The sequence below is a fragment of the Amblyomma mixtum genome, chromosome 2 (genome assembly GCF_055824585.1).
Source record: "Amblyomma mixtum isolate Tamu chromosome 2, ASM5582458v1, whole genome shotgun sequence".
Classification (NCBI taxonomy): Eukaryota; Metazoa; Arthropoda; class Arachnida; order Ixodida; family Ixodidae; genus Amblyomma; species Amblyomma mixtum.
In genome coordinates this window covers 245,737,519-245,765,194 of record NC_143013.1, presented here as the reverse complement: position 1 = coordinate 245,765,194, position 27,676 = coordinate 245,737,519, and the positions used below count along the sequence as shown (strand labels likewise).

General features: G+C 44.8%; 1 protein-coding gene across 1 annotated transcript; it reads right to left on the bottom strand.

Moving 5' to 3' along the window:
* Positions 1-958: 958 nt before the first annotated feature.
* Positions 959-27,676, bottom strand: LOC149363321 (serine/threonine-protein kinase PLK1-like). The gene is made up of 10 exons (XM_089568453.1): positions 27,563-27,676; positions 26,146-26,253; positions 24,778-24,894; positions 19,432-19,745; positions 18,321-18,520; positions 17,044-17,163; positions 15,949-16,029; positions 5,486-5,801; positions 2,822-3,068; positions 959-1,167 (listed from the first exon to the last, which is right to left on the bottom strand). The coding sequence occupies exons 1-10, from the start codon at positions 27,674-27,676 to the stop codon at positions 982-984; spliced, it is 1,803 nt and encodes a 600-aa protein (XP_089424579.1). The 3' UTR covers positions 959-981.

Genomic DNA, 27,676 nt, shown 5'->3' with positions numbered 1-27,676 from the left:
TGCAAAAGTCCAGCCTCTTGAATAATATTGCAGCATTTGCTCCCAGAGTTCGCACTTTCCAGCATTTTATTCACGCAATGATTCTTTTGCTGCCATTTTTCTATCTCTAGTTAGCAGCTTCAGTTTCGCGGATTTTCTTATTGGTTTAAAAGGAAGAACAGCGCGAAGATACACGGACACACGAAGAAACGACACACACTCACACGACACTCACACGAGCGCTTGTGTGAGTGTGTGTCGTTTCTTCGTGTGTCCGTGTTTCCTCGCGCTGGTAAAATGCATTACCAACTAGCCCGGAACCTTGCTCTTCTTATCGATGTTCGTAGTAGCTTCTTTTTTCATGTTGTTGCCTTCGTAGCTGGTCGTAAGTTCTTATGCCCAGGCACGTGCCTAAGCTTTGACTGGGGCAATACCTGAAGACTTCGCTTGTTACCGCTTCTCATCTGTTTTCCTTAGTCACTACTTAAGTAATATTTTTCTCTGTGCTTACACGCCTCAAAATACGGACAGCCAACCGTTCTCCCCCTGTACAGCTTCACTTGTTGCCTTTCCTCAAGACTCTAGAAATAATCTGCTCTCGCGGTTTTGAAGCCATCGAATGTGCGTGTAGAGGGTTGCCGAGCTCATTCAGACGGAGAATAACGCATAGCAGATTTTTCGCTCCGAATGCATCTGGTAGTGAGATGAAAACGCCCATCTGACATACCTCTATAATCGAGATACGTCCGCGGATAACGGAGCTTGCCTGTCCAGCACAAAAATCTACGGCAATAATGCAAAGCACCAGGAGCCTGCATGGTGGAATAGGTTGCATTCGAACCACGGCAAACATTGAGCACACCAATATGCTGAGTATTTATTCGTATATTTCTTCCCGAACATGCTTGTATTCGTAGTTGACAGCATCACACAACACTTGTTTCTGAAGCCTACGGTTGGCTCATTGTGGTCAGCATGTTGTTCCAAACGACGAGACTAGCATTACAAAGTGTGCATTTTGTCAAGGATATTCCGGGCGTACTGAAGGCGGGAGAGCAGTTTTGGGGGGCAGCCACCCTCAAGCGTTTTAAGCCGATAAGTGTGAAAGACGCCGGCGGTACTGATGTATGTGACCACGGCCATCAAAGGGCAGAGGATGAGCTTCGTGTGATCCTTCAGAAAGTTGACCTGCAAAGAAGCAAACAATGGCAACCGGGAATTTAAACGCAATTAACATTTAAGGAAGAAGAATTACTCAGGATACCACGAACATTCACATGTTGAAGTACTGCGACTTGTAATGATTTACCCAAAATACACGCGGATAAAGCCCCTAGCTACGTTCAGACAAACAAGGCCGCTTCATTCAGGCCGGAAGAAACAACTACATAAAAACACCGGTCAAAAACAACAAAGCCACGCTTTAATATTGAATGCTGAATAATTAAATACATAGGCAGCTACGCCTTTACGACCAAATATTTCTAACTTAAATTTCGAAGCGAGGGACCCCATCTTAAATTTCCCCTGTCGGAAAAAAAAAGCAGTAGTTCCGAGTTTTCGTTAAATTTTTTGATGGAAGAATTAGGAGGTTTAATACTTATGGCAATACATAAAAATGAATGTAAGTGCACAAACTTTTTAAAATTAAGACTTCCGTTGAAGTTTTTCACGCCCTACTATCGATAATAAGATTATTATTTTATGAGAAGACTTCTCAAATTTATTTGTAAGGTCAAGGCTGCTAGACTAGCAAACATATGCTTGTTTACACAAACAAAAATTTAAAACTCGCGAATATATAAAATATCTGCCGGTCCAATAATAAATACTTCGGAAAGGCAAATTTCTGTACTATAAAAATTTCCGCCCAAAAAACAATCACTTTGGCTCAATAGCTGGGTCCAGCAATGGGCGAAGCAGTCAGACGAACCCTTCGCAGCGCAGGCGACATGAAATTGTGCCCAAATAGCGTGAAAACCGTAAAGCCCTGACGAATTATTTTACAACGTTAATACCCTTTCAAAACGGTCACCGAGTCGAGCAAAACTGGCCGACATAACTAGCCGAGGGGCTCCCATCGATGTTCTCGGCTGTTTTCTCGTGTCTCCGCCCTCTGAGCTAAAGCGACATAATGAAGCCGCATTCTTAGAGTCACCGTAAGTTATATCATTGGCAAAATCAAACGTGGGCACCATCAAACCGCGGTATTTTTCATGTTACAGGGCGTGTGCCAGAGTAGATTAGGCGGCCCATCTCAACTCTACAGTCTATTGTTTTCACAAGGGGTTCAAAAATCACCGCTATGCAGCAAAATTGAAAAGTAAAGAGAGAAATAAGCTGTAGTTCACAAGCTTCAATGCACATAAGGCAGCGTGTTCGAGAACGGCACGAAATCGTTTGAAGCTTGCGTCTGCATCCATCGTTACCAGTCTAACTATGGTCAATGGGCGGTTTTTGAGGGAGAATTAAACCTGTCAGGTTTTCTGCAAATAGTAACAATAATATTGAAAGTTTTGTAATATAGGCAATAATAGCATGGTTTTTTACAAAATCCACAACAGAACCACATGAAAATGCCACAAAAGCTTGTTGGTTCTCGCTGAAAATGCACTTTGACACACCGACCAAGTACCAAGCGGCACCTCACGGTTCTGAAATGCGTGCTTTTAATCCGTCCGCTGGATTCCGGAACTATAGTTTCAAGACATTCTACATTCCGGACAGAACGAGAGTCAGATAACCATACTAATACTAGAAAGATTTCCCCAAAAAGCAGAAATCCTGTTGAGCAATACTTTAGCAGTATAATTTAACACAGAGTGAACGCGCTCACTCTTACCTGCACTGTCCCGTTGGTAAGGCAGAAGCAAATGGCCCGGGTGGTCCGCAACCACGTCCCCAAGTATGGCAGCCTAACAAGGTCGTCGCACTCGCGCGGACTGACGTCCTGACCGGTCTTCATCAGGGTTTTTTTCATGTAGCTCTTGAGGCACTTCAGCAATGTGGCTTTCTTCGTAAGCGTAGAGGGGTACTCATCCAGTGTGTAGTAGTGTTCAGTGCCATCCTCGCCCACATATGTCATACTCCTATAAAAAAACACGTACAAGCGTGACGGGCGTATCTATTTTACCGACGCAAAAAATTCAGTTCTATTTTCTTTGAGCTCTCCGGCTTTGGAGGTGTTTAAAGTAACCCAGTACAAATCCGGCGGCTCATGATAAGCTATTCAATAAGCGTAAGCTAACCGACGAAGGGAAGTAGAGTCTAAAAGCGGTCAAGAGGAATCTAGGTATAGAAAATAATCAGATGTAGGCATGAAGAAAATGGGAACAATGACATTAACATTAAAGACACATAGAGCGGCGAAGGAATCATAACAGTATCTAAACAGTAACCAGAATAATCACTAAGCTAATCACGGGATAACTAGTGTGGAGTAATTGGGCACCCCGGCGGTAACAAAATGGGAAATAAATAAAGCCTTACAAGCAATGTAAAGCGGGAAAGCAGCTGATAAGGATCAGGTAATTGCATCTCTCTTGAAGAATGGTAGACAGATGCTCGAAAACTTGGCACCCTGTATACTCAAACGCTCACGACCTTGAGCATGCCAGATTTTTAAAAAATATGAACGTTACTTTAATTTATAGCACAAGAGATATCAGCGACTTGAAAACTACGGACCGATCATCTTACTGTCAGTAGCCTACAAGATACGCGCAAATAGGATTAGCGCAACGTTAAAGCTTATTTAACCAAAGGACCAGGTTGGCCTTCGTGAAGGCAGCTCGACCATACACCATATTCACGCCATTATTCAGGTGATAGAGAATTCCTCAAACCATTTATATAACCTTCACAGATTACGAGAGGCATCTCACTCAGCCGAAAGATCAGCCGTCATGCAGACGCTACGTAACCATGATGTAGAAGAGGCCTGTGTAAAAGTACTGTAGAATATCTAGGAATGCACAGCCACCTTAGTCCTCCATCGCAAATCTGATAAAATCGCCATCAGGAAGAGTGTCAGGAGGGATACAGGTTCTCTTCAGTGCTACTCACGGCGTGTATACATCAGGCGTTCAAACATATAGATATGAGAGAACTGAGGATAAAAGCTCATGAAGAATACCTTAGCAATCTCCGATTTGCCTTTCACAAATTAACTCGGAGCATGAAAGGAAAAGAACGATCAAGGACCAAGACAGTAAAAGCAGAACAAAGGCTCTAAAATTGATATGAAGCAACCTAACGTAATATTCTGAAGACGACAATTTGTCGGGTCTCGTTTGGCAGGGGATAGACGTGACGAAGAAGGAGAAACACATCTCAATCAAGAAACGTTCTTTCTTCATTTCAGGACATTTTTTCGGTGGTCGATGTTTCGCTTTCCTCTCCAAAATAATATTTTCATATGGCCAAAGCAGTTTACGACAGTAAAAGAAGCACTGGAAGTTGTCAAGAAATGCATCCACTTAGGAAATGCAGTTACCGCTGATCGGATCTGGGAAATTAAATAAACCGGAGAGTAAGATTTGGGTGGAGTGCATTTGGCAGGCCCTCTAAGGTAATGAATAGCGGCTTATCACATCCCCCAGGAGTAAAGTGTGGATCAGATTTACAGCACCCGTACTCACCTATGAGGCATAAAGAGAGAGGCTACCGAAAAGACTAGAAATTAGGCACAGGACAGCCCAGCGAGCCATGGAAAGTAAGATTATGGCTGTAACGTTGAGAGACAGGTAGAGAGCAGGATAGTTCAGGGAACAACCACGACAGATTGATATAGAAGAAAAACTGAGCGTGGGCCGGGCATGCAGTTCGAAGGCACGGTAAGCAATCGTCCTTTATGATAACGGAAGCGATAGCAGAAGAAGGGAAGCGTAGCAGGGAGCTACAAAAAGCTAGGTGGGCAGATGAGATGAGGAAGTCTGCGGATATAAGATGGTCACAGGCTGCACACGACAGGGTTAGCAATTGGGATATTAAAGAGGAATTTGCTATGGCATGTACGTAGATAGGCTGGTAATTATGATAATGAATAAGAAAGAGTAACCTTGGGGCGCTCTATTGCACTTCAGATAAGAACACCGAGCCCCCCATGCAGATAAAGTAAAGCCGCATACATCCCAGCCGAATGATATAGCTGTATAGGTGAGTGCTGCTTTAAATGCACGTACAATTTTTTTTTATTTGGCGGGGAAATTTAACTACATTTTCACAGGAGGCAACAGGGCGGTTGCCCGAAAAGAGACAGTATCGAAAATGCATGTAACTGACAAAGTTGTCTGTAATGTTCTTTTGTTTAGTGTTCCTAAAACGGCCAGGTTATTACTACGTGGATTACGGTTAAAGCGTCAGCACAGTAATGACTTTCAGGTCCTTGTACTAGCTCTTCTAACTATGCTTCAATAATGTCACGTGACGCTGCTTCCTAGTTCTGCCCTTCTCTCGTAGAGCAAACGGGTACCGACACTTAGCGCACAGTAAAAAAGAAGCTTACACATTGTTGCCCAGTAAGATGAGACGTGTGTTATCATTAAACAGCACGCCCATGCTGCTGTCGCATAGCTGGTAGCCCAAGCCGTACTCCTCGCTGCAATCCACCCATTTGCTTATCCAGAAAACAGGCACAGAAGCCGGGTCTTCCGCCTCCTCAGGGCGTTCGAAGTTACGCTCGGGTGGCCGCTTGCTGAACAGCTGCTGCAGGAGACGCCGCAGATGCTTCAGGTGGTCCTGCAGGTCCCTTCCTCGTTGCGCAGGTCTCAACATTTCTGCTGCTGCTTCAGGGGGTGCTTGGGCTTCTTCCGGTTTTGCGGCTGCACAGTGCAAGCAGTGAGACATCCAAATCAGCAATTAGGTACCACTCTACGACTGCACCCTACGCAAGGTGGAATCATGGAAAGACAATTTGGGCGCTGCGTGCAATACCCAGAACAAAGTCTTCAGGGTCTGTTCGGGCATCGAAGCGCCCATCTGCACAAGGAAATGTTGACCGTCGGACAGAGCAAGGATACAGAAAAGTAGCTGTTGAAAATTCCCTAGGGTTGGATTCCCTAGAGATGGAGGGCTACATTGACAACAACGATGCGATCCGTTGAAACAGTGACAGGCGCACCCTATAAAATAACTGAACGATTAACGCTAATGATAGTGATGAATGCATCAGCAGGCATACTTTTTGCGGAATTCTCCACTGACTACTAAGCTCTCATATTATCTAAGCTTTTACATCGAGTACTGCTACACAGCTGTTCGACCGAATGAACATCTGTAGACTGTCGCTCCTCAGAGCAGCCACATTACCCCAAACCTTGGGGACCCGCAGGCCAGGTGTCACCGTCCACCGCGTACAACAGACACACACGCATCTCCACAGTAGAGTCCCGGGCAAGTTTTCAGAGTGCCACGTTCCTTTTCCCCGTACCGCAAAGCTTAGGAAATATAAGACCGCTACAGCCCAAAGTTGCCAAGCCAAGAAACGCCAGCGATTGCAGGGAATTTCCATACAGATTCAAGCTTCCAAAGCCTCTTGGGCTTCCTCTTGGACCAGCATACATGTGCAAGGTGCTACTTCAAAGAGTTCGAAAAATAGTTTTTCTTCCAGTTCATCTCAGTGTCCGTCCACAATATCTACGAAGTCAGCTTTGCCAACCATTCAGAAATTAAATTTATCACTTATTATAAAAAGATGTTGAAAGGCGAATACATAGGGTACCACGGAAGCGATTGCAGTGCTCTAAACGTCAGGCAGAGACAGTCGTGTAGCTACTAAATCGGGTGCCGGGGAAAGGAGGTGCCCGATACTCTACAACAGAGTCGCTCTTTCTTGCAGTTCGCGCCCCGCGCTTCGGCGCGGCAGGACACCCGTATGATGGGCATGCACGCTCTTACGTGCCGGAGCAACTAGTTGAGTATATTATAGCCAGTTTTTCATGCCGGACACGGTGCCCACGTGAAGCCTCGCACGACTGTGACATAATTTGTGGTCAAACCGACAACCTGCGTCAGCTACGTGCTGAACTATTCGCGTCAAGCCAGGTGCCTAACCATTTCAATCTTTTTACCGTGTGCTTTACGTGAATTTTCCTTTCCTTCGGCAGCAGTGATACGTTTATGAAGGGCCATCCCTCCAATGAGTGGCTTATTGTCAGCGCCGTATTGGGCACGTCCTGCAAAATGGGCAGCCGATGAGGGTGCGCGACAAGCATGCAGTGTAGTGATATCATTCGTATACCTCTTATGGAAGCATACGGTACATTTAAGCTCTCACTGCGACCAGACGCGGCCAGTACTGCAGCGTCTTTCTTGTTGTGTTGCTCAAGTGTAGCGTCTTTCTGTTTCAGGCGCCTGAGGTGTGTAAAGTGGCGCCCTGTTGCCATCCATCGTTTTGTTTTGTTTTGTTTTGTTTTGTTTTGTTTTGTTTTTCTCTTGTAATTATTGGCGGAGCTCTGGAAACCTCTAATTTTAGATCCTCAAGTTACGAAGAATGTTCAATATACCCCTGAAATCACTGAAACTTCAGGCACAAGAAACAAATTATTGAAGTTTGTAACATTAACAAGATACTGACCTTAGCGCAGCTCTGTTGTCATCATCATCGTCTGCCTGACTACGCCCACGGCAGAGCAAAGGAGACTCCAATGTATTTCCAATTAACCCTGTCATTTGCCAGCTGCGGCCACAGTATACCCGCAAACTTCGTAATCTCATCCGTAATCTCAACCTAACTCTCTGCTGCCCCCTGCTACTCTTGCCATCTCTTGGAATCCACTCCGTTACCCTTAAGGACCAGCGGTTATCTTGCCTTCGCATTACACGCCCTGCCCGAGCCCATTTCTTCCTCTTGATTTCAACAAGGATGTCATTAGCCCGCGTTTCTTCCCTCAACCCCTCGCCCCTGCCCGCTTGTGGTCTGTTAACGTTACACCTATCATTTTTCTTCATCATAGCTCACCTATCATGGCTCGCTGCGTTGTCCTTAAGCTGAACCCTTTTCGATAGCCTCCGCGTTTCTGCACCATAGGTGAGCACCGGTAAGATACCGTTGGTGTACATTTTCTCTTGAGGGATATCGGTAAACTGCCATTCATACTCTAAGAGAACGTGCCGTATGTGCCCCACTCCATTCTTATTTTACAAGTTATTTTACTGTAACAAACCGGATCAGCGGTCACTACCTGCCCTAAGTGAGGTAATCCCTTACCACTTCCAGCTCCTCGTTACCAGGTGTGAATTGCTCTTCCCTTGCGAGACTATTGAGCATTACTTTGGTTTTCTGCATGTTAATTTTAAGACCTACCGTTCTGCTATGCTGTCTAACTCATTGGTAATGCTTCCCAGCTCATCTCCTTTCTGCGCAATTTACCTCACTGCGATCATGCAAAGTTCCGACCTTGTGATGAGAAAAAGACGCAGATGCGCGAGGGCCGGAAGAGGCATATTGTAATTTGCAGAAGGCATTGGTAACCCCAATGAACTCAAGGCGTTAACGTGCGGTGTAGTCACTCTAGCTGATGGTGATGGCTTCTTGCTGTCCCGTTTGTATCCGGTGACACAATGTACACATTCTGGCCATTCTGGTATGCGAAGATCTCGCGCAGCATCTCCTGACGCTGCGGCGTATAATCTGCCGCGCTCGTAGTTCCGACGGCTGCCGCATGCTGGCGCAGGAACAGATTATAGAGGCTGAGGGAAAATGTTTAGAGGGAGACGATGCTGTGAACTACGTTACATCATTTATAGCTGCGTCTTTTAGCAACGACAATTGGGTAATCTCCCCAAGTGAGGCGGCAACACAGGACAGCACAATAGAGAACAGAATATATTCCTAAAACCACATTCGCAGGGAGAGACGAAATTCCAATTAAGCTGATTAATGAACTTGGCCCAAGAAGCAAGGAAGCGCAGATAAAAGCATTGGAGACAGTCATAACAAATCAGCAAATTCCGCACAGCTGGAGACAAAGTAAAATGAATTTGATTTATAAAGAGAAAGGAGATAAGATGAACATCAAATCCTACCGTCCGATTACGATAACGTCTGTTATGTACAGGCTGGTAATGCAGGCGGTCAAAATTAAAAATGCAGATAGATAGATAGATAGATAGAACTTTTATTCACGTCAATTGCCAGACAACATAAATCAGGCCTACCAAAGCCTCAAAGGGCTTGAGTGGCAGCGCCTGGCAGACAGCTAACATTGGCAAAACAAAGGAAAATAGAGACGTTGCAATGAACTTTGCAAAAAAAGAAAATGGTCACCAAACAGAATGAAACAAATATATAACTATTACAACATCAAGAAAGATTACAGTGATTTGAAATTAATACAGTAAATAGCTGAAATAACTACGGGGCAGGAAGCAACACGGAGACATACCGCAAAGTTTTTTTCAGGGTGTATTTAGTTTTCATGCGGAGTACAGTAGGAGGCAAGCTATTGAAACAGGCAGGTACATAGTAATGACGTGTGCGCTTACCGTACCGGGTTGAGGAGCGAGGAATGCAGTAGCGGTATTTTGGTCTTAAATCCCGAGCAGGGACATATGGAACGGTGAACTGACTGTACCAGAAGTGTTTTAGCACAATAGTTTCTGTTAATAAAGAGTTAAAACTTGGAAGCTTTAGTCTTCTAAAAATATCAATGTCATTACCAATGGACAGGTCGTAAGCAATATTCTTTAGAAGCAAACGCAAAAGCGAATTCACCCTATGTTGCCAGCGAACCGTGCAGTGACCATAAACAGTAATTCCGTACCTAAGTACACTATAGGCTAGAGCATGTACAACACATTTACGGACAGAAAAAGGCATAAAATATCTAATGTTATACAGGACACACGATACAGCACGAAGCCTTTGGCAAACAAAAGAAAGGTGCGATTTCCAAGAGAGATCACTGTCGAAGGTCAGGCCAAGATATTTGACCGAATGCGCATATTCAACTGGTACACAGTTACAATTAAGACAAGAGGAAGTATGCAAATAAACAAGGTCAGTTAATTCAACTTGTTTTAATGGGTTATGAAAACAGATCAGTTTTGTTTTAGAAGTATTAACATTAATAAGATTAAACTTAAACCAGTCCATGGCTTTAACAGCAGCTATCTGTAATGCTGTAACAGCATCAGTGTATTTCTTTGCACATGCAACAATAACAGTGTCATCAGCATACTGAAACAGCAAAGATGGCACACTGTTAGCAAGGTCGTTAACGTATAGATCGAATAATAAAGGACTTAATATAGAACCTTGCGGGACTCCAGAGGCAATTGCCGTGAAATCGCTATGGAATCTTGAAATCGACACATATTGGCGCCTATCTTGTAAAAAGTTAGTAAGCAGTTCCAAAAACGAACCTCGAAATCCCAGCGCAGAAAGTTTATCAAGCAAAAGAACGTGGCAGATGCTATCAAAAGCCTTGCTAACGTCCAGAAAAAGAGAACATGCGACTTGATTCTTATCAAAAGCTGAATTTAGCACGTCAGAGAATTCTTCAAGAAGAACCGTTGTTCCTTTTCCTGCTATAAAGCCGTACTGACAAGGTGATAGAACACTGTGCGTATTCAAAAAATTCGTCATGGTGAGTAATAGATGCTTCTCAAAAATTTGGCCAATGCATGGTAGAATAGAGATAGGTCGGTAATTACTCATAATGTTTCTGGAGCCACCCTTGTACAAAGGTATAACTTTAGCAGTTTTCATTGAAGCAGGTACTATACCAGTAGAAATGATAGTGTTAAGGATAACTAGTAGAACACCTTTAATTACTTCAAAATTTCTGCACAATTCAGAAATCGTGAGGCCGTCATGACCAGGAGATTTGCTACGTTTAAGACTGAAAAGTATACACCTTAAATCACTTTCAGTAATATCAGGAAGGAAAGCAGATTCCATCACACTGAGAGGCATAGGACAGTCGGTAGGAGGGGTTCGAGATGCACCAGAGACCAGAGAAAAAAAATTGAAGTCATTCGCAATGCTCTGTCCATCTTTATGAAAATGCGAGATGAAATATGTATCATTGTAGATAGCAGCGCTCCCTCCTTTCAGACTATTCACCAATGACCATGTTTTCTTGCTGTTAAAACGTGCGTCATTAAACTGAGACCTAAAGTGGTTGCGCTTGGCAAGACGGATCATGGCGTTGACACGGTTTCGTTCATGTTTAAACTGCAGTCGTAGCTGAGAACAGTTTGGGGCACGTCTTGATCGAGCCCAGAGCAGATCCTTCTCTTTAATGGCTGCCAATATTGCGGGAGACATCCACTTATTGTCTAAATTTCGTTGTTTAACATTCACCATGCGAGAAGATTCTGCTTTGTGTGAACGAAAAACATCGACGAACCGATCATATAGGTCCGCAGGGGACACACTGTGTATAAAAGAATCCCAATCATGCTTTGCTATTCTTTCGTCAAGACGCTTATAATCAAGTACTGAGACCTTTTGCTGGCTGTGCATAGATGCAGGATAGATGCAGGCATGGGTAGAAGGTAATGGGATACTCGGAGAACTTCAGAATGGGTTCAGAAGGGGTAGGCGTTTAGATGATAGCCTGTTCGTGCTTACCCATAGAAATAGCTAAGGCGGAAAACAGACCTCTGTTTCTAGCCTTTCTGGACATAAGCGGTGCATACGATAACGTGAACAGGGAACTCCTGTGGAGCATAGTGAAAGATTTAGGTATCGGTCATGAGGTAATTGATTTTCTACAGGAAATCTACCGAGATAATGAAGTTGAAATTACATGGGAAGGAAAAAAAAAGTACCACAACTGTGGGGATGCACAAAGGATTATGGCAAGGTTGTCCTCTATCACCGCTGCTGTTCAAGCTTTACGTGATAAATATGGAAAGAAGGCTAGAAGAAAGTAATCTAGGTTATAATCTGCCGTACAGATTAGTCGGAAATGTAGTTGAGCAGCGACTCCCGGGTTTAATGTATGCAGACGATATTGTACTATTAGTAGATCGCCAGGAAGATTTACAATCTTTGGTTAATTGCTGTGGAGGCGAAGGAGACGCTCTAGGATTCAGTTTTAGCGCAACTAAATCGGGTGTGATGATTTTTAACGATACAACTGACCAGGTGCTTACAATACAAGGCCACAATATACCCAAAGTGGCCGAATACAAATACCTCGGGATATGGCTAAACGAAGGGCAGATATACACGGAGAAGCACGAACAGGCTCTTAGGGCAAAAGGACGAAGAGACGCCGGGATAATGAAACATAGGGCATTATGGGGGTACAACAAATATGAAGTACTAAGAGGTATTTGGAAAGGAATAATGGTGCCGGGACTTACTTTCGGCAATGCGGTTCTGTGCTTAAGGGCAGAAGTTCAGTCGAGATTAGACGTAAATCAGAGGGCTGTTGGAAGATTAGCACTAGGTGCCCACGGCAAAACCACAAACGAGGCAGTACAAGGGGATATGGGCTGGGCATAGTTCGAAGCACGGGAAGCTAAGAGTAAAATACTATACGAAGAACGCCTGAGGAAATTGGACGGTAACAGGTGGGCAGTTAGGGTATTTAAATATTTATACAGAAAGAGCGTTGACTCACAGTGGCGGAAAATACTAGAAAACTAACCAGTAAGTATGCAGGTCATGAGGACGGAGAAAGAAAGAGCATTAAACGACAGGTTAAAAACGCGGAAGTTAAAAATTCGATGAATTCAATGGAAAAGAAACAGTGTAGAACTATATCCATACTGGAAAAGGCAGATCAGGAAAGAATTTTTCTATGATAACTCAAGAGGCAGTGCCCTACTTTTTGAAGCTACGGCAGGGTGTCTTAGAACGCGCAGCTACAAAAAGAAATTTAACGAAGAAGATGACACATGTGCAGTGTGTGGTAGATCTGTGGAAACAATTGAACACCTCATAATCAAATGCGATGGTATCCATCGGGATGTCGATGCAGGCTCAGTCACTCTTCCTGAGTTCCTAGGGTTTAAAGATAACAATGGTCATGTAAATAAATCTGCAGTGGAAGTTAGCAAAAAGCAATTGGAGGATTGGTGGCTGAAAAGCAGAGATGTGGCATAGGGTTAGAATTGTAGGAAACCGTAGGTAAAGATGATGGCGATTCTTAATGAAAATTGCCAACACAGTAAACAAAAAAAAGAAAAGCGGAGCATGGTGGCATTTGCCACCACCCCGTTTCAAAGGGGGCGCTCCTATCCATCCATCCATCCGTCCGTCCGTCCGTCCGTCCGTCCGTCCGTCCGTCCGTCCGTCCGTCCGTCCGTCCGTCCGTCCGTCCGTCCATCCATCCATCCATCCATCCATCCATCCATCCATCCATCCATCCATCCATCCGTGGTAATTGCCACCATCCCGTTCCAAAGGGGCGCTCCTATCCATCCACCCATCCAAGCGGATTTCGGTCGCTTGTTCGCATAGGCTTTGTTAATCGGTGACAAGAGTTGGTAAAGAAGTGGCATATCTTAGGTAACAAAATGTTGGTGTCCGCTCTATAGCGTACTCTGCGATGCGAGTTGTTCACACAATGCCTGCTTTCATCGCCCTCCACCCAAGCTCCTCGGCGGTCGAGCTCATCAGCCGCCCTACGATGGCAGGCAGCCATCGGTTTTATGAACGCGCCAGACTCATCCTCTAAGTCGCAGTGACTGAAACGCCCGTCTCCGCAGGACCACAGTTAACTCGCGCCCTTCGCTTATCCTCACCCACGGGTCTTCCTGGCGTCCTTCGTCACATTTCCATCTTTCGACCACAAGTTTTCTTTCCAGCCAAAGACAGAAATCGCGTCTTATCTCGAGATTTCCTTCACTCAAAAAATCGACTTTCCTCTGTTCTTTTAAACTTTCACGGCCCCGCTGCCTATATGACGAAACCCAAGTTCCATTCCACGAGACCTCCATTTCATTAGCCGAGTCTATCCCGCAATGTTATTTTTACTTGTGTGCTTAGGTATAAAAAAGAGTACTCAATTTCTTTTTCACGCGATAGGCTTAAGGCTTCCGTTCTGCAGAAAATCCGGCATCGGCGTTGCCGGTGTCGTGAGCGAAGAAGCAGATGGCCCACCTGCCATTTAAGCCACATGAGTTTGTAACGCCATCGCAAATTTCCCACCCACCGGACTGGTAACAAACCGCCCACAGAGGCAGGTGGCAAAAAAAAAAAATGAATGATTCAACGCAGGAGGTACTCGGGCAGAGCAGCGTGGGTCTCAAAAATCCCGCCGGTGGCTGTGTTTGAAACAGTGACCAGCCAGGGCAGCGGCGCAGTGGCGTGTCGCTTAACCACTGCACCATTCGCCAGGATTGGTTTGCTTCCCTCTCCCACTTTCTTTCTACCTCTACCGACATCCTTTTCATCAAAGACGAGAGAGTAGGGGGTGGTGAAGGGCGAAACCCGGGGGGGGGGGGGGGGGGGGGGGCGGCACTTTACAGTACCTTATTTATTCGCATATAGGTCGACCTGTTTTTATTTTTCAGAAATGTTGCCCATAATTAGTTATCCACCTATATTCGTGACCAAAGAACATAGACCTATATGACGCAGGTCTTCATCATCATCATGCGGGTGCACACAGTGAATTGCTCTGTGTACCCGCATTGCTCTTTCGCTCATTTCTGTGGTCTTATCGTGGTAGACAGCTTAGGAAGCAAAATATTTTGGCGTTATGGGCACGAGCGATGATAGTAAAGCACGGGAGGTTTTGGAGGCGTATTACATAAGAAAAAGAGGAAAGTTTTGTCAGCGATACATCTGTGAACCTTTTTAAAGCTGAGATTTTATATCATGAACGGTTCTCTTTATTGCACGTCAGGTTTCTTTCTGCGCATGCCTAGGTTTCTGTATATTTGCTCGCTTTTAAGAGATTAAAGTCAGATGAAGTGTATGGTTGTCCTACGTCGTATGTGCATGTTTTTCAAAAGATATGGGTCGACCTATATTCGAATGTTTTTTTTTTATTTCTCGTCGAGCGCAATGTATAGGCGTCGACCTATATTCGTTGTCGGCCTGTATGGGAGTAAATACGATAGTACATTCCATGATTCGCCTTCCGATAGGGATGAATTTAAACAACCATTTCTTGCAGATAGGACCCGCTTTTACCGCTGCTTTCCTTTCTTTCTACCAATAAGCAACAGCGCCAAAGCGAAAATCTCCGACTCCCCGCAGCCCATCAATGCAAAGTATACAATGACCGTGGCTGAGAAGCAAACGCAAAAGGTACCCAAGACTGCTGAAGGGACACATGAACTCTACCGCATGATACGGTTTCCCATCAAGTGTTTAGACTCTATTCGCTCTCGTTTTACCCCTGTCCTGTTTATGGTATCGCAAATAAAAGTAATTTTGTTCTCGGGAAAAAAAACATCCTACGTAGTCGAGCAGTAGCCCGCCTAGCTCTCAACCCAAAGGGTAGATGTTCGAGTCCCAGCCACTCCTTTTTTCTTTTCACCAGAATTACATTTTTTTTTCTTCAGAGGCACTGCGTAATGGTGATGGAATAACGCCACAACCCTCCAGAACCAAGAGGAATTGTGTAGTGAAGTCATTACTGTTGTATGTCGTGATCATGGCGGAGCCGTTTAAATTACCCGCGCTAGCTCATGTGGTTGTGACGTCAGATCATTATCGACCAAAGGAAATTCTGTTTTCACATTACATGGATCGTCAACGAACGGAATTTGGCATTTACACCCCTGGTTTTGGTGCCGCACGTGCCCTCCAATGCTATTGGGTTGCAGTAGCAAGTAGAAGGCGAAGCGTGAAATTAGTTACATTGTTCACTAGATTTTGCCTACTTCTTCGCTCATATAGTAAGCATTCGTGATCCAAGAAAAAACTGGACCTTACGATGCGTGTAGTCTTGCAATGAAAAAATAAAAAGAGGCGAAAATCGTCCTGTTTAGAACTGCACAAATCTCTAATCATTTCCACCAAAGCGCAAATGAAGTCAAGCGAAAATTTCCACGCACATGACTGCAGCTTCAGGCTCTCCACTTGAATCGCGATTTCTTCTGGATGTTTTCTTATTGGTGTCACCGTGGTCTCCAGCTCTGCGAAAGCGAATATGTAAACTCGAGGTCACGTTCGAGTAAATGCTCCAGTAGGCCAGTACTATGAAACCACGCTTAATTTAGGCCAAGGTATGCTGCAGGGCAGCCACATATGCACGCATCCGGCTGCAAGCTGGCCGATGTCTTTTTTTTGTATTCTGAAAACACGTGTGAATTACTTTTCTAGCAATCCCGCAAACGTGATTAAGAAAATTCCGAAGAAATCCCTCACGAGGAAATAGTCAACAAAATAAAACAATAAACGCATTTAGTTCTAAGCATTAAAATTATACTTGCTGAACATCTCTTTCATTCAATCCTGAACTTATTACCCTATTGCACAAAAGTCATATCTGCTCAAACATTGAACAGGTGCACCTACATCACATACTAGTACTACGAGAACTATAATTACGTTTGGCAAAGAAAGCAGTCGTGCTTAATGATTTACTAGCGTGGAGATGATCCCTGTTGGCGCTTAATATGTGTTCCTGCGTTTACGATCATTAACATGCCTTAGCTATGTTGTCCAAGAAAAATGTCCTCATTGTACTCATGCATTTATAGAAGCTATATTCACTTTTTCTATGTGCTTTCATGTACAGTTCAATCTCGTTATTTAATCTTCATCGTTTACTGGATACCTGCATCGCCCGTAGGGCATTACAGCAGGGGGGCTACAAACGTTAACTGTCACTTTACATATTATTTCAACGCATGGTAAAAAGCATCGTTCATGGGAATATACACAGTCGAAAGCGGCCCGTGATATCTTCGTCACAGCCGTTGCTTTCTTTGTTTCCGTAGGTGATACTCTCCGGTCCTGTCGTACTGTATTCGGCGTCCTGTCACTGTACGTCGAGGACAGCATATCTGGAGTTTTGTCTCCAGCTGATAAGCGTTGGGGAAGCCTTCAAGACTCTCACCGAGCGCCCTTAACGCGGTTCCGCGGTTCTCGGACGCAAAAGGAACATTCAGTTTCCTGCTTCATATCATGCAGCTGTTCCAACTCACCTCGTTCTTCGTTTCGTTCCGCAAGAGCACGACGACCGTCAGGGGTGACGGTGATATTAAGGGTGTCAAAACGCGGAGGTGTCGCCAAGCAGGACGTTGGGAGGCGCGAAGGCAGGGGCCCTAAAGGTGCAGCGAAGAGGATAATGAAGAGCATTGTAAGCCTCGTGGAAACACATTTTCTTTCTCTCATTTCTTATACCCTGACTGCTATGCAAAAATTTTATCAGGCTCCGGCCCAGTTAATCAACTTCAATTGACTTATGTGCGTTGCGCCATTGGGGGGGTATTGCCAGAGCATGCCCACTGATTTTATTTTGATAGCCCCCACATCGCATTGGATTACGCTATCACCACAAATTCAGGAAACGAAAGTTACAAGTGCAGCGCTGCAACACTGCCTCTTCTGAAAAGAAAGCTAATGGCTTCCATGTAGGACAGAGAACTCTGAGTGGTTTTCGGTTACCAATGTTTCTGCTCTACGCAGACGTCCGATATTCGTTGGCAATACTTTCGGCTTCGCAATCCTCAAGGAGCCGCATTGTCGATAATCGTTTTTTTTTTTCCTGCTTGTGTCAGCCTAGCGCCTCGTTCAAGACATCACTTATGAGCGCGACTATGAAACGAACTGCCTAACTTTCCTATGCAGTGCTTCATATCTGAATAAATCTTTTTCACGAAATTGCAGTACAGTATAAAGGATTTACTGCAACGTTCCGCTCTAGCCTCATCCATATATCTATTCACATAAGAAGGCGGCAAAGATTAATGCTCTGCCCCAGTACACGTTTCCAAGATCTCCAGAGAGGCCATAGAACTTTGCTGCCAGTAAAGCGCTAGCCGTTCCGGCGTACTTCAAGAGTTCTTCTCACGTTTGTTCATCATTAAATATGCCTCTCTATAGTACTAGTACATGGTATCTTCTATACTGCTGCCCATGCTGCTCTAAACTTTTTCAAACTATTCTTCCTACGGCTGTCAAACTTCTACGCTGTTTCTGATCCTGATAGCGGCTATGGTTGTACTGACCTTACTTAATTTGCCTGCATACAGACGTTAAATATACCCCCCTTCAGCTTGCCCTGCTATCCTTGGAAGAAGTGTTTCCACAATGCATGTAATCCCTGTTGCCAGGGAGTACCGACCGAAAAACATACAAAATTCGGTTACATAACCAAATCTACCTAGTACACTCTGCATGTATCGCTATGAAAATAACGACGTTCACCTCCCGTACAAAACTTCTTTGAGTATATGCATTGAAAAAAAAACTGCCATACCGTAGGTCATGAAATCATCCTCCAGGATGGCGGCGATGTTAGGCCTTTTTTGTGGCTTCGGCTGAAGCATCCGCTGGATTAGGGAACGCGCTGCTGAGCTCACCGTCACGGGGACTTCGTATCTGTTTTCCTTAATGCGGGCATACGTTTGTTCTACAGATGAAGCCACGAACGGAGGTTGGCCCACAAGCATTGTGTAGCTGCGCAAAACAATCCCATAGGAATTACTGGCGGCAGTACACTTCATTAGCAGTACCTATACAAAGCGAGCATTAAGAGCTGCCCATCTGAGATGAATTGTTATGACAGCTAACAAGAAATTAAATGCTAGCCTTTATCAGATACAACGTATCTCCGAGAAAATTTCATACCAATTCTTTTCAGCCCAGTGCATTTCATGAGAAGGGAATCTTTGCTGCTCTTGACATTTTTTAGGTGTCCAAGAGATACTCTTTAATGGAACGTTATGTTCTATGATCGCATAGAAGTGTTCGAGGTGATTGGTGTTTTGATTGAAGAATTATTCTCCAGAAAGAGTCATTCGTTTCTAAAAACTACAATTTCGTACACAAGTTCGATATTTTGTAGAACAACATATCTGCAACTTTTGCGCACGTAGTGCAAATGTCTGCTATCTGTGTTTCCTACGATTAAAGTAAATGCTTATCAACATGATCTATTCATTATAGAATAATAAAGCTCGAATAGACCTAAAATGGCTACAAAAATCTTTTGCTGAAAACACATGTAAGACTTCACCAGTGTCCGATTAGTTTGGAATGCAAGCACGCGAATCCGTAGGATCCAGGTATGAAAAATATGAGAGGGAACAAACTTCACGCAGAAAATTGCAAATTTCTTGGTTATTTCTCTGCTAAATTGCACAACGGCATTGGGATATTGTAGGCGCAGACGAAAACTAGTTAAAGAGAGAGAAAAACTGCGCTTGTCACAAATAATAACGGAGTAATCAATAAATGAATGCTCCAACTGTGTTCCCCACTCATATTTTTCATACCTGTACGTGTATCGATAAATTACTCGGCTGGCTTGTCTGGTGCTGCTAGTAATTCAAAAGCAGTCAGTAAGTCCAGCAGCCCAGAAAACTCACAGGATGCATCCGATCGACCACACGTCCACCTCGAAGCTGTGTCCCTTCTTGGACAACACCTCCGGGGCGATATAGTTAGGTGTTCCGCACAGTGTCTTCCTGCGCTCCCGTTTGAGGCCGATGTGGGCGGCGAGACCGAAGTCTGCCACCTTGAGTTTCATCTGCTCGTTCAGAAGCAGGTTCCCCAGCTTGAGGTCCCTGTGGACGATGCGCTGCGCCACCAGGTATTGGCAAGCGAGGAGGAGCTGGCGCAGGAAGTAGCGGGCCTCGGCCTCGGTGAGAGTCCCCCGGCGCCGTTGCATCTCCTTCAGCGACTGCAAAACAGTGCAGTGAAACAATTTCTAACTCTCCCCGCGGACGTTGCAACTCTGCCGCTTAGGCATTCGGCTCTTAATGAAAGCCTACAGCTAAGTTGATAAAGATGAATTAGCAAATGTAACCGAGAACACCGGGCTTCTCGGATCCCCTTCCCTTATCCAACAACGAGGGATAACACTCTTTATTACAAACATCAAATAAAGCTTAACTATGACAACACTAGAGAATCTCATCGTATCCTATAGTTCCTGTCAAACCTCCCAATACCTGCCAACAATGCACTCTTCGACGCATCGAAATTCATACACTACACACCCCTGCCCGTTCCTTCCTCTACCGGCTTCGACCCTCCCTTGCATGCCCCACTGCCCGAGCCAAATGCATACCTTCAACGTTCCATTTTCTCCCGATCCGTCAAGTTAATTACCCACATCGTTGAACCCCCCCCCCCCCGCCCCGCCCCCCAGCGTGGTGTGTTGACCAGCTTCAAAGCTTAATATGCTGCGTCGTAACAAACATTTCTCTCTCTCTCTCTCTCTCTCTCTCTATCTCTATCTCTCGTGCGGGTGCGTGACTAATCCCTTAGCGGAAAAGAGGATGTGCTAAAAATGCATTTCAAACATATTGTATTAATTTCATATTTATTTCGCATTTTCTTGCCCCTGTGCTTGAACTGCGATACGAATGCTTTCTATGTATACCAGGAATAATATTTTGAACATTCTTAAAAATACGTGAAAAGTATATTTTTACCCGCTTAGTATATTTATAATGCATTAAAAATATACTAAAAATATACGCCAAATCTATTAGATTACATTAGAAATAGACTAAAAATATCCTTTTTATACATTAAAAACATATTTACTTCGGCTTAAAAAAGGTCTATTGGTCGGTTTCACAGAATGAGACAGGTGTTAATGCTTCAACTGCAGAACAAATTGACCCGGCTATAAGCATAAGGAGCCAATACATGAGTGCACGCGTAGTTATCATCAATCAAGAGTATGAGTATGAGAGTATAAGGTCACGTGACGTATTGGGATACCTACACACAGCAAAGCATGACGAAAGTCATGCAAACAAGAAGTGCTCCGACAAGTGCCATACTTTGCTTGCCTTATATACACCCACCGAAAGGAAACGCACTATGTTGCCCGGTGAGGCGCTTTTTGCGCAAAGACTGTTGGCCCCCAAATTATCGCAGAAATGCCGTACTGGTCGCGTTCGAATCTCGGGACGATGTAGAACCGAATTGCTTGCGTCAGGAATAGGTAAGGAGTCGAACTGGCAACCAACAGATACACGGGCGTCTAAGGGAGCCGGTCGGCCTTGCCAGTCGGGTTCCTTTTCGCTGGCATATTCGGGTCCGAAAGTACCCAAGGCGCCTTTGCCGCTATAATGCTATCACGTTCTCCGCACGTGGTATAAATAAGTGGTGATTACCTTCCTGCTAGAAGTTACCATAAACGAAAGGACGACATGAAAGGGAGAGTTTTCACTGTTCCCTGAAACGTCATTTCGAGCTCTAGATTGTTCCACTGTATCTTGAAGTGTAATGCAAACACGGACTACCCATTTGTTGGAATTTAAGTATACTTTCGAATGAATTACTGCGTATTTATGAAGGTACATATACTCTAAATACATTGCCAACACCAAAATGCGATTTCCCGAAACTCGATTTCGAGCATTAGATTGTTCAACGGCAGCTTGAAGTGTGCTGCAAATATGAATATGCGGACTGCCAATTTGCTACAATTTAGGTATTCTTTGCTCGAATTAATTGCGTATATACGGAAGTACACTTCAAATACACTGAAAACACACAAATGCCATTTCCCGAAACGCGATTTCGAGCACTCGACTGTTCAACGGCAGCTTGAAATGTGTTGCAAATACGTTTAAAAGGCCTGCCCATTTGTTAGAATTGTAGTATACTTCGGATGAATTATTTTCATATTTACGAAAGTTCACTTTTAATACATTGGCAAGATGCTAAAACTGCATACATATTTTTTCACGTATTTGAAAACTGCTCGAAGTATACTTTAAGTGAGGTATTTTTGGCATATTTTAAAAATATATTTCGAATACCAAGCATGAAATTTCAGGAAAGTATTTCCTACATATTTTCAGTGCATTCGTGAATACAAAATACGTTCAAAATACAATTTAAATAGCCCACCGTATATTCCAAACGTATTAGTTTTCACTAAGGAATTTGTCGCGTGCAGGGTTAATTAAGGAAGTAGTTACTTAAACCCTTGTTGGCAGCTCCTGTCTGGGAGCTCTGAAATAGAGCAGGTGAAATGTGCCCGGCAGGGTGTCGCGCTCTTGTAGGTTGGCTGCCTGCATCCTCGTAGCTGATATGCACTTAAATAACGGTGAGCTGCACATCTGCAAATAAATTCCACGTCTAACGGCAATAGATAAAAAGTTAAGATTTTTCCTCACCGGCGTGATAGTTAACACTTCAGGGCTGCCATCTGATCTGAGCCGCGGGCACCCTGTGCACACATGCACATACATACTCTGATGCATTGTATTCTCTGATAATCAACTTGGAACTTGAAAACTTGAGGCGCTACGTCCTATACATGTGTCTAAAAGTTGTACGAGATTTCATTGTAGTGGCTTCCATAGAGATACTTGTCTGGTCATAGCCAGAGAATCGAACTAAAATATAAATGGGAAAACCAAAAATTTACAGTCGTGGTCAAAAGTCTTAAGGCCAAAGGCTGTTCGATTCAGCCCCGTATTAGAGCGATTACGGCACTTTTAAACACCGAAGGGCATTGAAATGCTAGCATAAGATTTCTTCTGGATGTAGAGAAGCTTCCCGCCTGACCTGGTTTTGGATGAGCAGCTACAGAGAGCATACTAGGGACATTAACTTCGCTGCAGGTGAACGCTGTAGCCTAGACTTTTGACCTAGACTGTACGTGTTATTTCACTGCGTGGGCATTGCTCGCTCAAGCCTGTGAGGCGCAACGCAGTCCGGAACTGTAGAAGTGTCGTGTGCTGTAACGATCTTTCAAAGTAACGCCTTTTGCCTTGGCGCCGCCGCGGTGGCTCAGCGGCTATGGTGCTCGGCTGCTGACCCAAAAGACGCGGGTTCGATCCCGGCCGCGGCGGCTAGAATTTCTTTGGAGGAGAAATTCTAGAGGCCCGTGTACTGTGCGATGTCAGTGCACGTTAAAGAACCCCAGGTGGTCGAAAATTCCGGAGCCCTTCACTACGGCGTCTCTCATAGCCTTAGTCGCTTTGGGACGTTAAACCCCATAAACCAAACCAAACCAAACCAAACCTTTTGCCTTGCTGTAAATCGAGACAGGAAACACACGGGTACTTTGGCTGCGCCTTCGGCCGGGTTTCGTCATTTTCTGTTCGTGAAGAGCTGTGCACACAATACTCCGCCACCGTCGCTCGATGAAACAGCACGGAGGCAGTTTTTCGCTTTGGGTGAAATTAACCTATTAGCCTTTGTTACACATTATAGTGTGATCCCGGTAATCAAACTCAGTTCTCCTTGAGAACTAATCGCTTCTTACGCCCATATCAAAGCTCCAGTAAGATTAATCATTTAGAGATAGTGCTGATCTGGAGGCAGTAAAATATCTCAAAGCGAATGTTGAAATCAGAACTCGAACAAAGTGCACAACAGAGGCAGCTTCTTTTCTGCTCCTTTAGAAGTAATCAAGGTAGGGAATAAGGCTAAATCACAAGCATGCTGCATTCCTTGGGCTGGAAATGGGGAAAGGTCCGGAACTGTGCGATCAAGGTCCGGTTTGCGATCATAAATCTCTCCACTGCCAATTTAAATGGAATAGATGGTCCGACACTAGGAAAATTCATTATACAAGTCACTATTATGCAATCTTCTAAAAACATGTTTTTATGTACTCAGATTCCAAATGCGCCCTTTAATTTAACGTGAAATAAAACCTTGCGCACTTACCTAACATCTTTGTCCCGAACTTTCCAGAAAATGGTTACAAGAAGCTATTTAAAATGCGTGCCTTTAGTTTTTCTTGACACCAAGAAATGCAACAAGGGTAAAATCACCAGCCCGTTCACGTGAGGCAGAAGAAAGTGTCGAGCTGATATTTCTGCTTGAAGTTTCATGTGATGCTCATGAACACGCTAGCGGGTCGGGCTGAGGAAGAGTCAACTCGTCTTTAACGAACTGATTGGCTCAGCGCAATCTACTCGGGCAGACTCCATTAAAAGAGCCTTGGTCGGGTTGCGTCACTAGCGTGCATGAACAAAAAGCAGGAGTCGTTAGCGCGCTTTGTAAGCCTCAGTGACAGTAGCCGCGGCAATGGTAGCCGCGAATGATGGTAGCCGCGAATGATGGTAGCCGCGAATGATGGTAGCCGCGGATGATGGTAGCCGCGGCAATGTTGGTCCGCTAGGAGAAAGATCGTGTGAACATCGCCGAGCGGAAATTCCTCCGCTAGCCCTCAGAATCGATAGCCTCGCATTAAGTTCCACATGGACGAAGTTATTGTCCTGAGGCCGCATGCAAGCTTAGCGATTCGTTAGATTGCGTATTAGCCGGGTACCGTAACAAATGGCGCAGCCAATTGCATAGGGAAAGAAGAGGGATGGATGCGCAGCCCGGAAGCAATTGTCCCAGCACAATCACTTCCACACAATGAACGCTTGTGGCACCAAATAATTTGCTATATGTTTCCCTCTCCTGATCTACTGTCTACGCCGGCACAAAGCAGCGACAAAACTACCATTTGCGGTCCGAACTGACACTAGTTCGTTGCGGGACTGTCATAACCAAGTGGCTTTTAGTATTATAACTCAAGAAAACTCGCAGATATTATGAAATAAGCGTCTTCGGAACCTAAGACAGTGAAGAAAAGGACACACATGTAGCATTTCCGATTGTTTTTCGCAGTCCTGTGTTCTGGAAGTGCTGCCTATAACAGCGTGTATGGCTGTCCTACGTTATACGCAAGAGAGGTAACTTCAGCAGCATCTGTCCACAAATCAACTCAGATAAATACGAACCTGTCTGCTGCAGAGCTCTAGGACGATGTACACGTTCATTTCATCCTCAAAACAGCTGTGGAAACCGATAATGTGGGGGTGATTGAGGGTCTTGTGGATTTGGATCTCCTCGATCATCTGCACACAGCAAGCACAGCATGCAGAGGTTATTCGGAGAGCATTTGACACAGTCGCCAAATGTAAAAAGGCAAGCAAGCGACACATTACAAGGTGCTAAAGAAAAATTGTAAATTGTGGGGTCTAACGTCCCTAAGTGACACACGGGCTATGAGGGACACCCTAGTTTAGTTCTCCAGATTAACTTAGACCACCTGGGGTTTTTTAACGTCCGTCTGCACCACACAGCTCACGGATGCTTTTTGCGTTTCGCCTTTATCGAAACGCGGCTTCCGCAGCCGAGATTGAACCCGGGTCATCTGGCTCTGTAGCCGATCGATCTAAACACCGAACCACCATAGCGCATGCACGCTAGGGAGGACTTACATGCATGCAAATGCATCAGGGGTTCAAACTCCAAGCGCTTATGAGGTAGGAGTTTGAGGACAGGAGCGTATGCACAAAGATTCAAATGAGTTGCAGCGACGGGGACGTTGTCTATGCCACCAATGTCTGAAGAAACCGGTGCTGGTACTAATGGTGGTTTTTAACAGCAGGTGGTCTGTTTAAAATCAGCTTGTTGGGAACTGCTGCCTTTGTTTTGCATAGTTTAAACAGTACATAACTTCTACCACTGACCCGAAGGAGAGTGCATCATAAATTCTCAATAGTAGGCTCGCTATCACGTGGCTTTTCCGAGCACCTTCAGGGATCACGAAACGAGTGGTAATATCTGGCCGTGGGGCTGACTGTATTCAAACTGGGCAACACTCTGGCAGTAATTAGTATCAGTTTCGCAAACTCTGTTCAGTGCATTCAGACATGCATGAAAGCGATCTTTCATGATCCTGTCGACCCTGGTGAGCGTATGCAAAATAAAGCACAGTGTTTGACAGAGACAGCTGACAAGGTAATTTCGCGGGTGGTGAAGATCACTGCGCTTGAAACGCTAAGCAACAAAAAAAAGTCGCGTAAATATGCGTGGCTTTCATCATGCTTTGAAATTAGCCAGCGATGGCAGCATATCGATGAGTTATCCATATATTTCACAAGCTGCGAGCGTATACTGTTATCAATGCCCTTGGGCCAGTATTTATTCCCACCAGGATACTCAATATGTAGGGCTTTAAATATACTGTGAAAAATTGATAACATATCTAAAACAATAACATTTATAAAAGCCAATACCTATTGAATAGCAGACACTAACACTGAAAGAATATATATTTCGCTATATCAAAAGCGGTAACATTGTCAACAGAAAACACTCACCTTTGCCTTGTTGGCCGGCTTCACTAGAAGCGCCTTCGAAACGATCTTTCCTGCATAAGTCGTATTGGTGTCTTTGTCCAGTAATTCGTAACATTTTGCGAACGCCCCCTAGAAATACAAAACAATATGCAGTTAGCACCCCATTTGGCACGCCAAGCCAATTCTAATCATGCTTGCGATAACTATTATGCTTAGTATGTGTATACTGCGCAGGTTGTAATGCTGCGTTGGTTTCTACACGTTCGCTTTAGCACTTTAGAAATGCGAGCAGCCTAAAGGTTCCTTCATATGCAAGTCACTGAGCAACTAAGCGGCGCGATGCTTCGAAAATTTGCGACTTGTTCGAACCTCGCCGCTCCAGCCGCTGGCCCTGCCGCCGCCGCTGGATAGAGGGAGTATGTGCTGCGGCGGTGGGATTCGCGAGCGTTTCGCTTGCATGTGAGCCAGCCTTAACGCTCAGCGGAAGGTTGCTGAAGATCATGCTTTGTGAACAAATCAGAACCGTAAGTGTGTCGAATGCAAGCATAGCGTTTGCCTTGTGTTCGTTGGAGAAGTAGAGTGCCGTGCGACTTCGTGCAATCAGCGGTAGATAGAAGATCGTATAAGATGAAGCCCGGAGCCAAGTACCGTCAACTACTAGCAGCAAGTTGCAGACACGTTCGCCGGCTCTAAGAGATCTTTATCGTCTTTTAACGCTTAGTGGCTTGCGGAACTGCCTTGCGGCGAATGCTTGAGCGTTATGAGGTCCTGTATGGGGCGACACTTTACCATGATAAAGCACCCATCATGACACGGCGGAGAAGACAAAAAAATAGGAAACGCTATTGCTAACAAGCCTATAAACAAATAAAATCGGTGTGTGATCTTAGCCAATAGATCCATGCCATCTCTCTTGTCTTGAGCGCTTCTGCGGTCTTCTGCGCAGCACATGAAATCTAATCTTCGCGCAGCTGCTCTGCTAGGGGCAATGAGCCTTTGCCTTTGCGGTCCTCGTGTCTATTCGGCCGCGTTCGAGCACAAGTGTTATAAGTGTAGACCATTAGGTGCATAAAATTTTCACTTTATTTCCTTCGCACAGCACCGCTCGAGCGCTCTAGGCAAATGTACTCAGGCTTGTAGACCACCGTACCAGCACAATGAAAAGATATAGCGTTCGGTTAGGCACTGGAAGGCACGGCTACATAGCCTTGCAGCAAACTGTGCGCCATACATCCTCTACCAAAAAGATCTTGGAAGCAGATGCAGAGCCAAATGAAGAACCATTGCGACGGCACAAAATGAACAACACCTACAAGTGCTGTGCTCGGCATAACTCGATGCCCTTGCGTTCCGAGTCCCGAGTTTTAACTAAAACATAACAAGAAGGTACAAAGCCGTCCGGGGCTGGTTCCCGCCTACCAACGATTGCGTTGCTTACCTTGCCCAGGAACTTTCCAAGGATGTATTTCTTCTTTGATCTGCAGTCGGTGATGACCTCCGGGATGTGCTTTCTCGCCGCAGGACAAGACCTTATTGGCAAGGCGGAAGCCAT

Coding starts and splice junctions, on each gene's coding strand:
- LOC149363321 (XM_089568453.1), bottom strand. CDS start 27,676: ATGGCTTCCGCCTTGCCAATAAGGTCTTGTCCTGCGGCGAGAAAGCAC. Junction 26,254..27,562: donor TTGGAAAGTTCCTGGGCAAG/GTAAGCAACGCA, acceptor TTGTATTTCTAG/GGGGCGTTCGCAAAATGTTA. Junction 1,168..2,821: donor TTACCAACGGGACAGTGCAG/GTAAGAGTGAGC, acceptor GCTTCTTTGCAG/GTCAACTTTCTGAAGGATCA.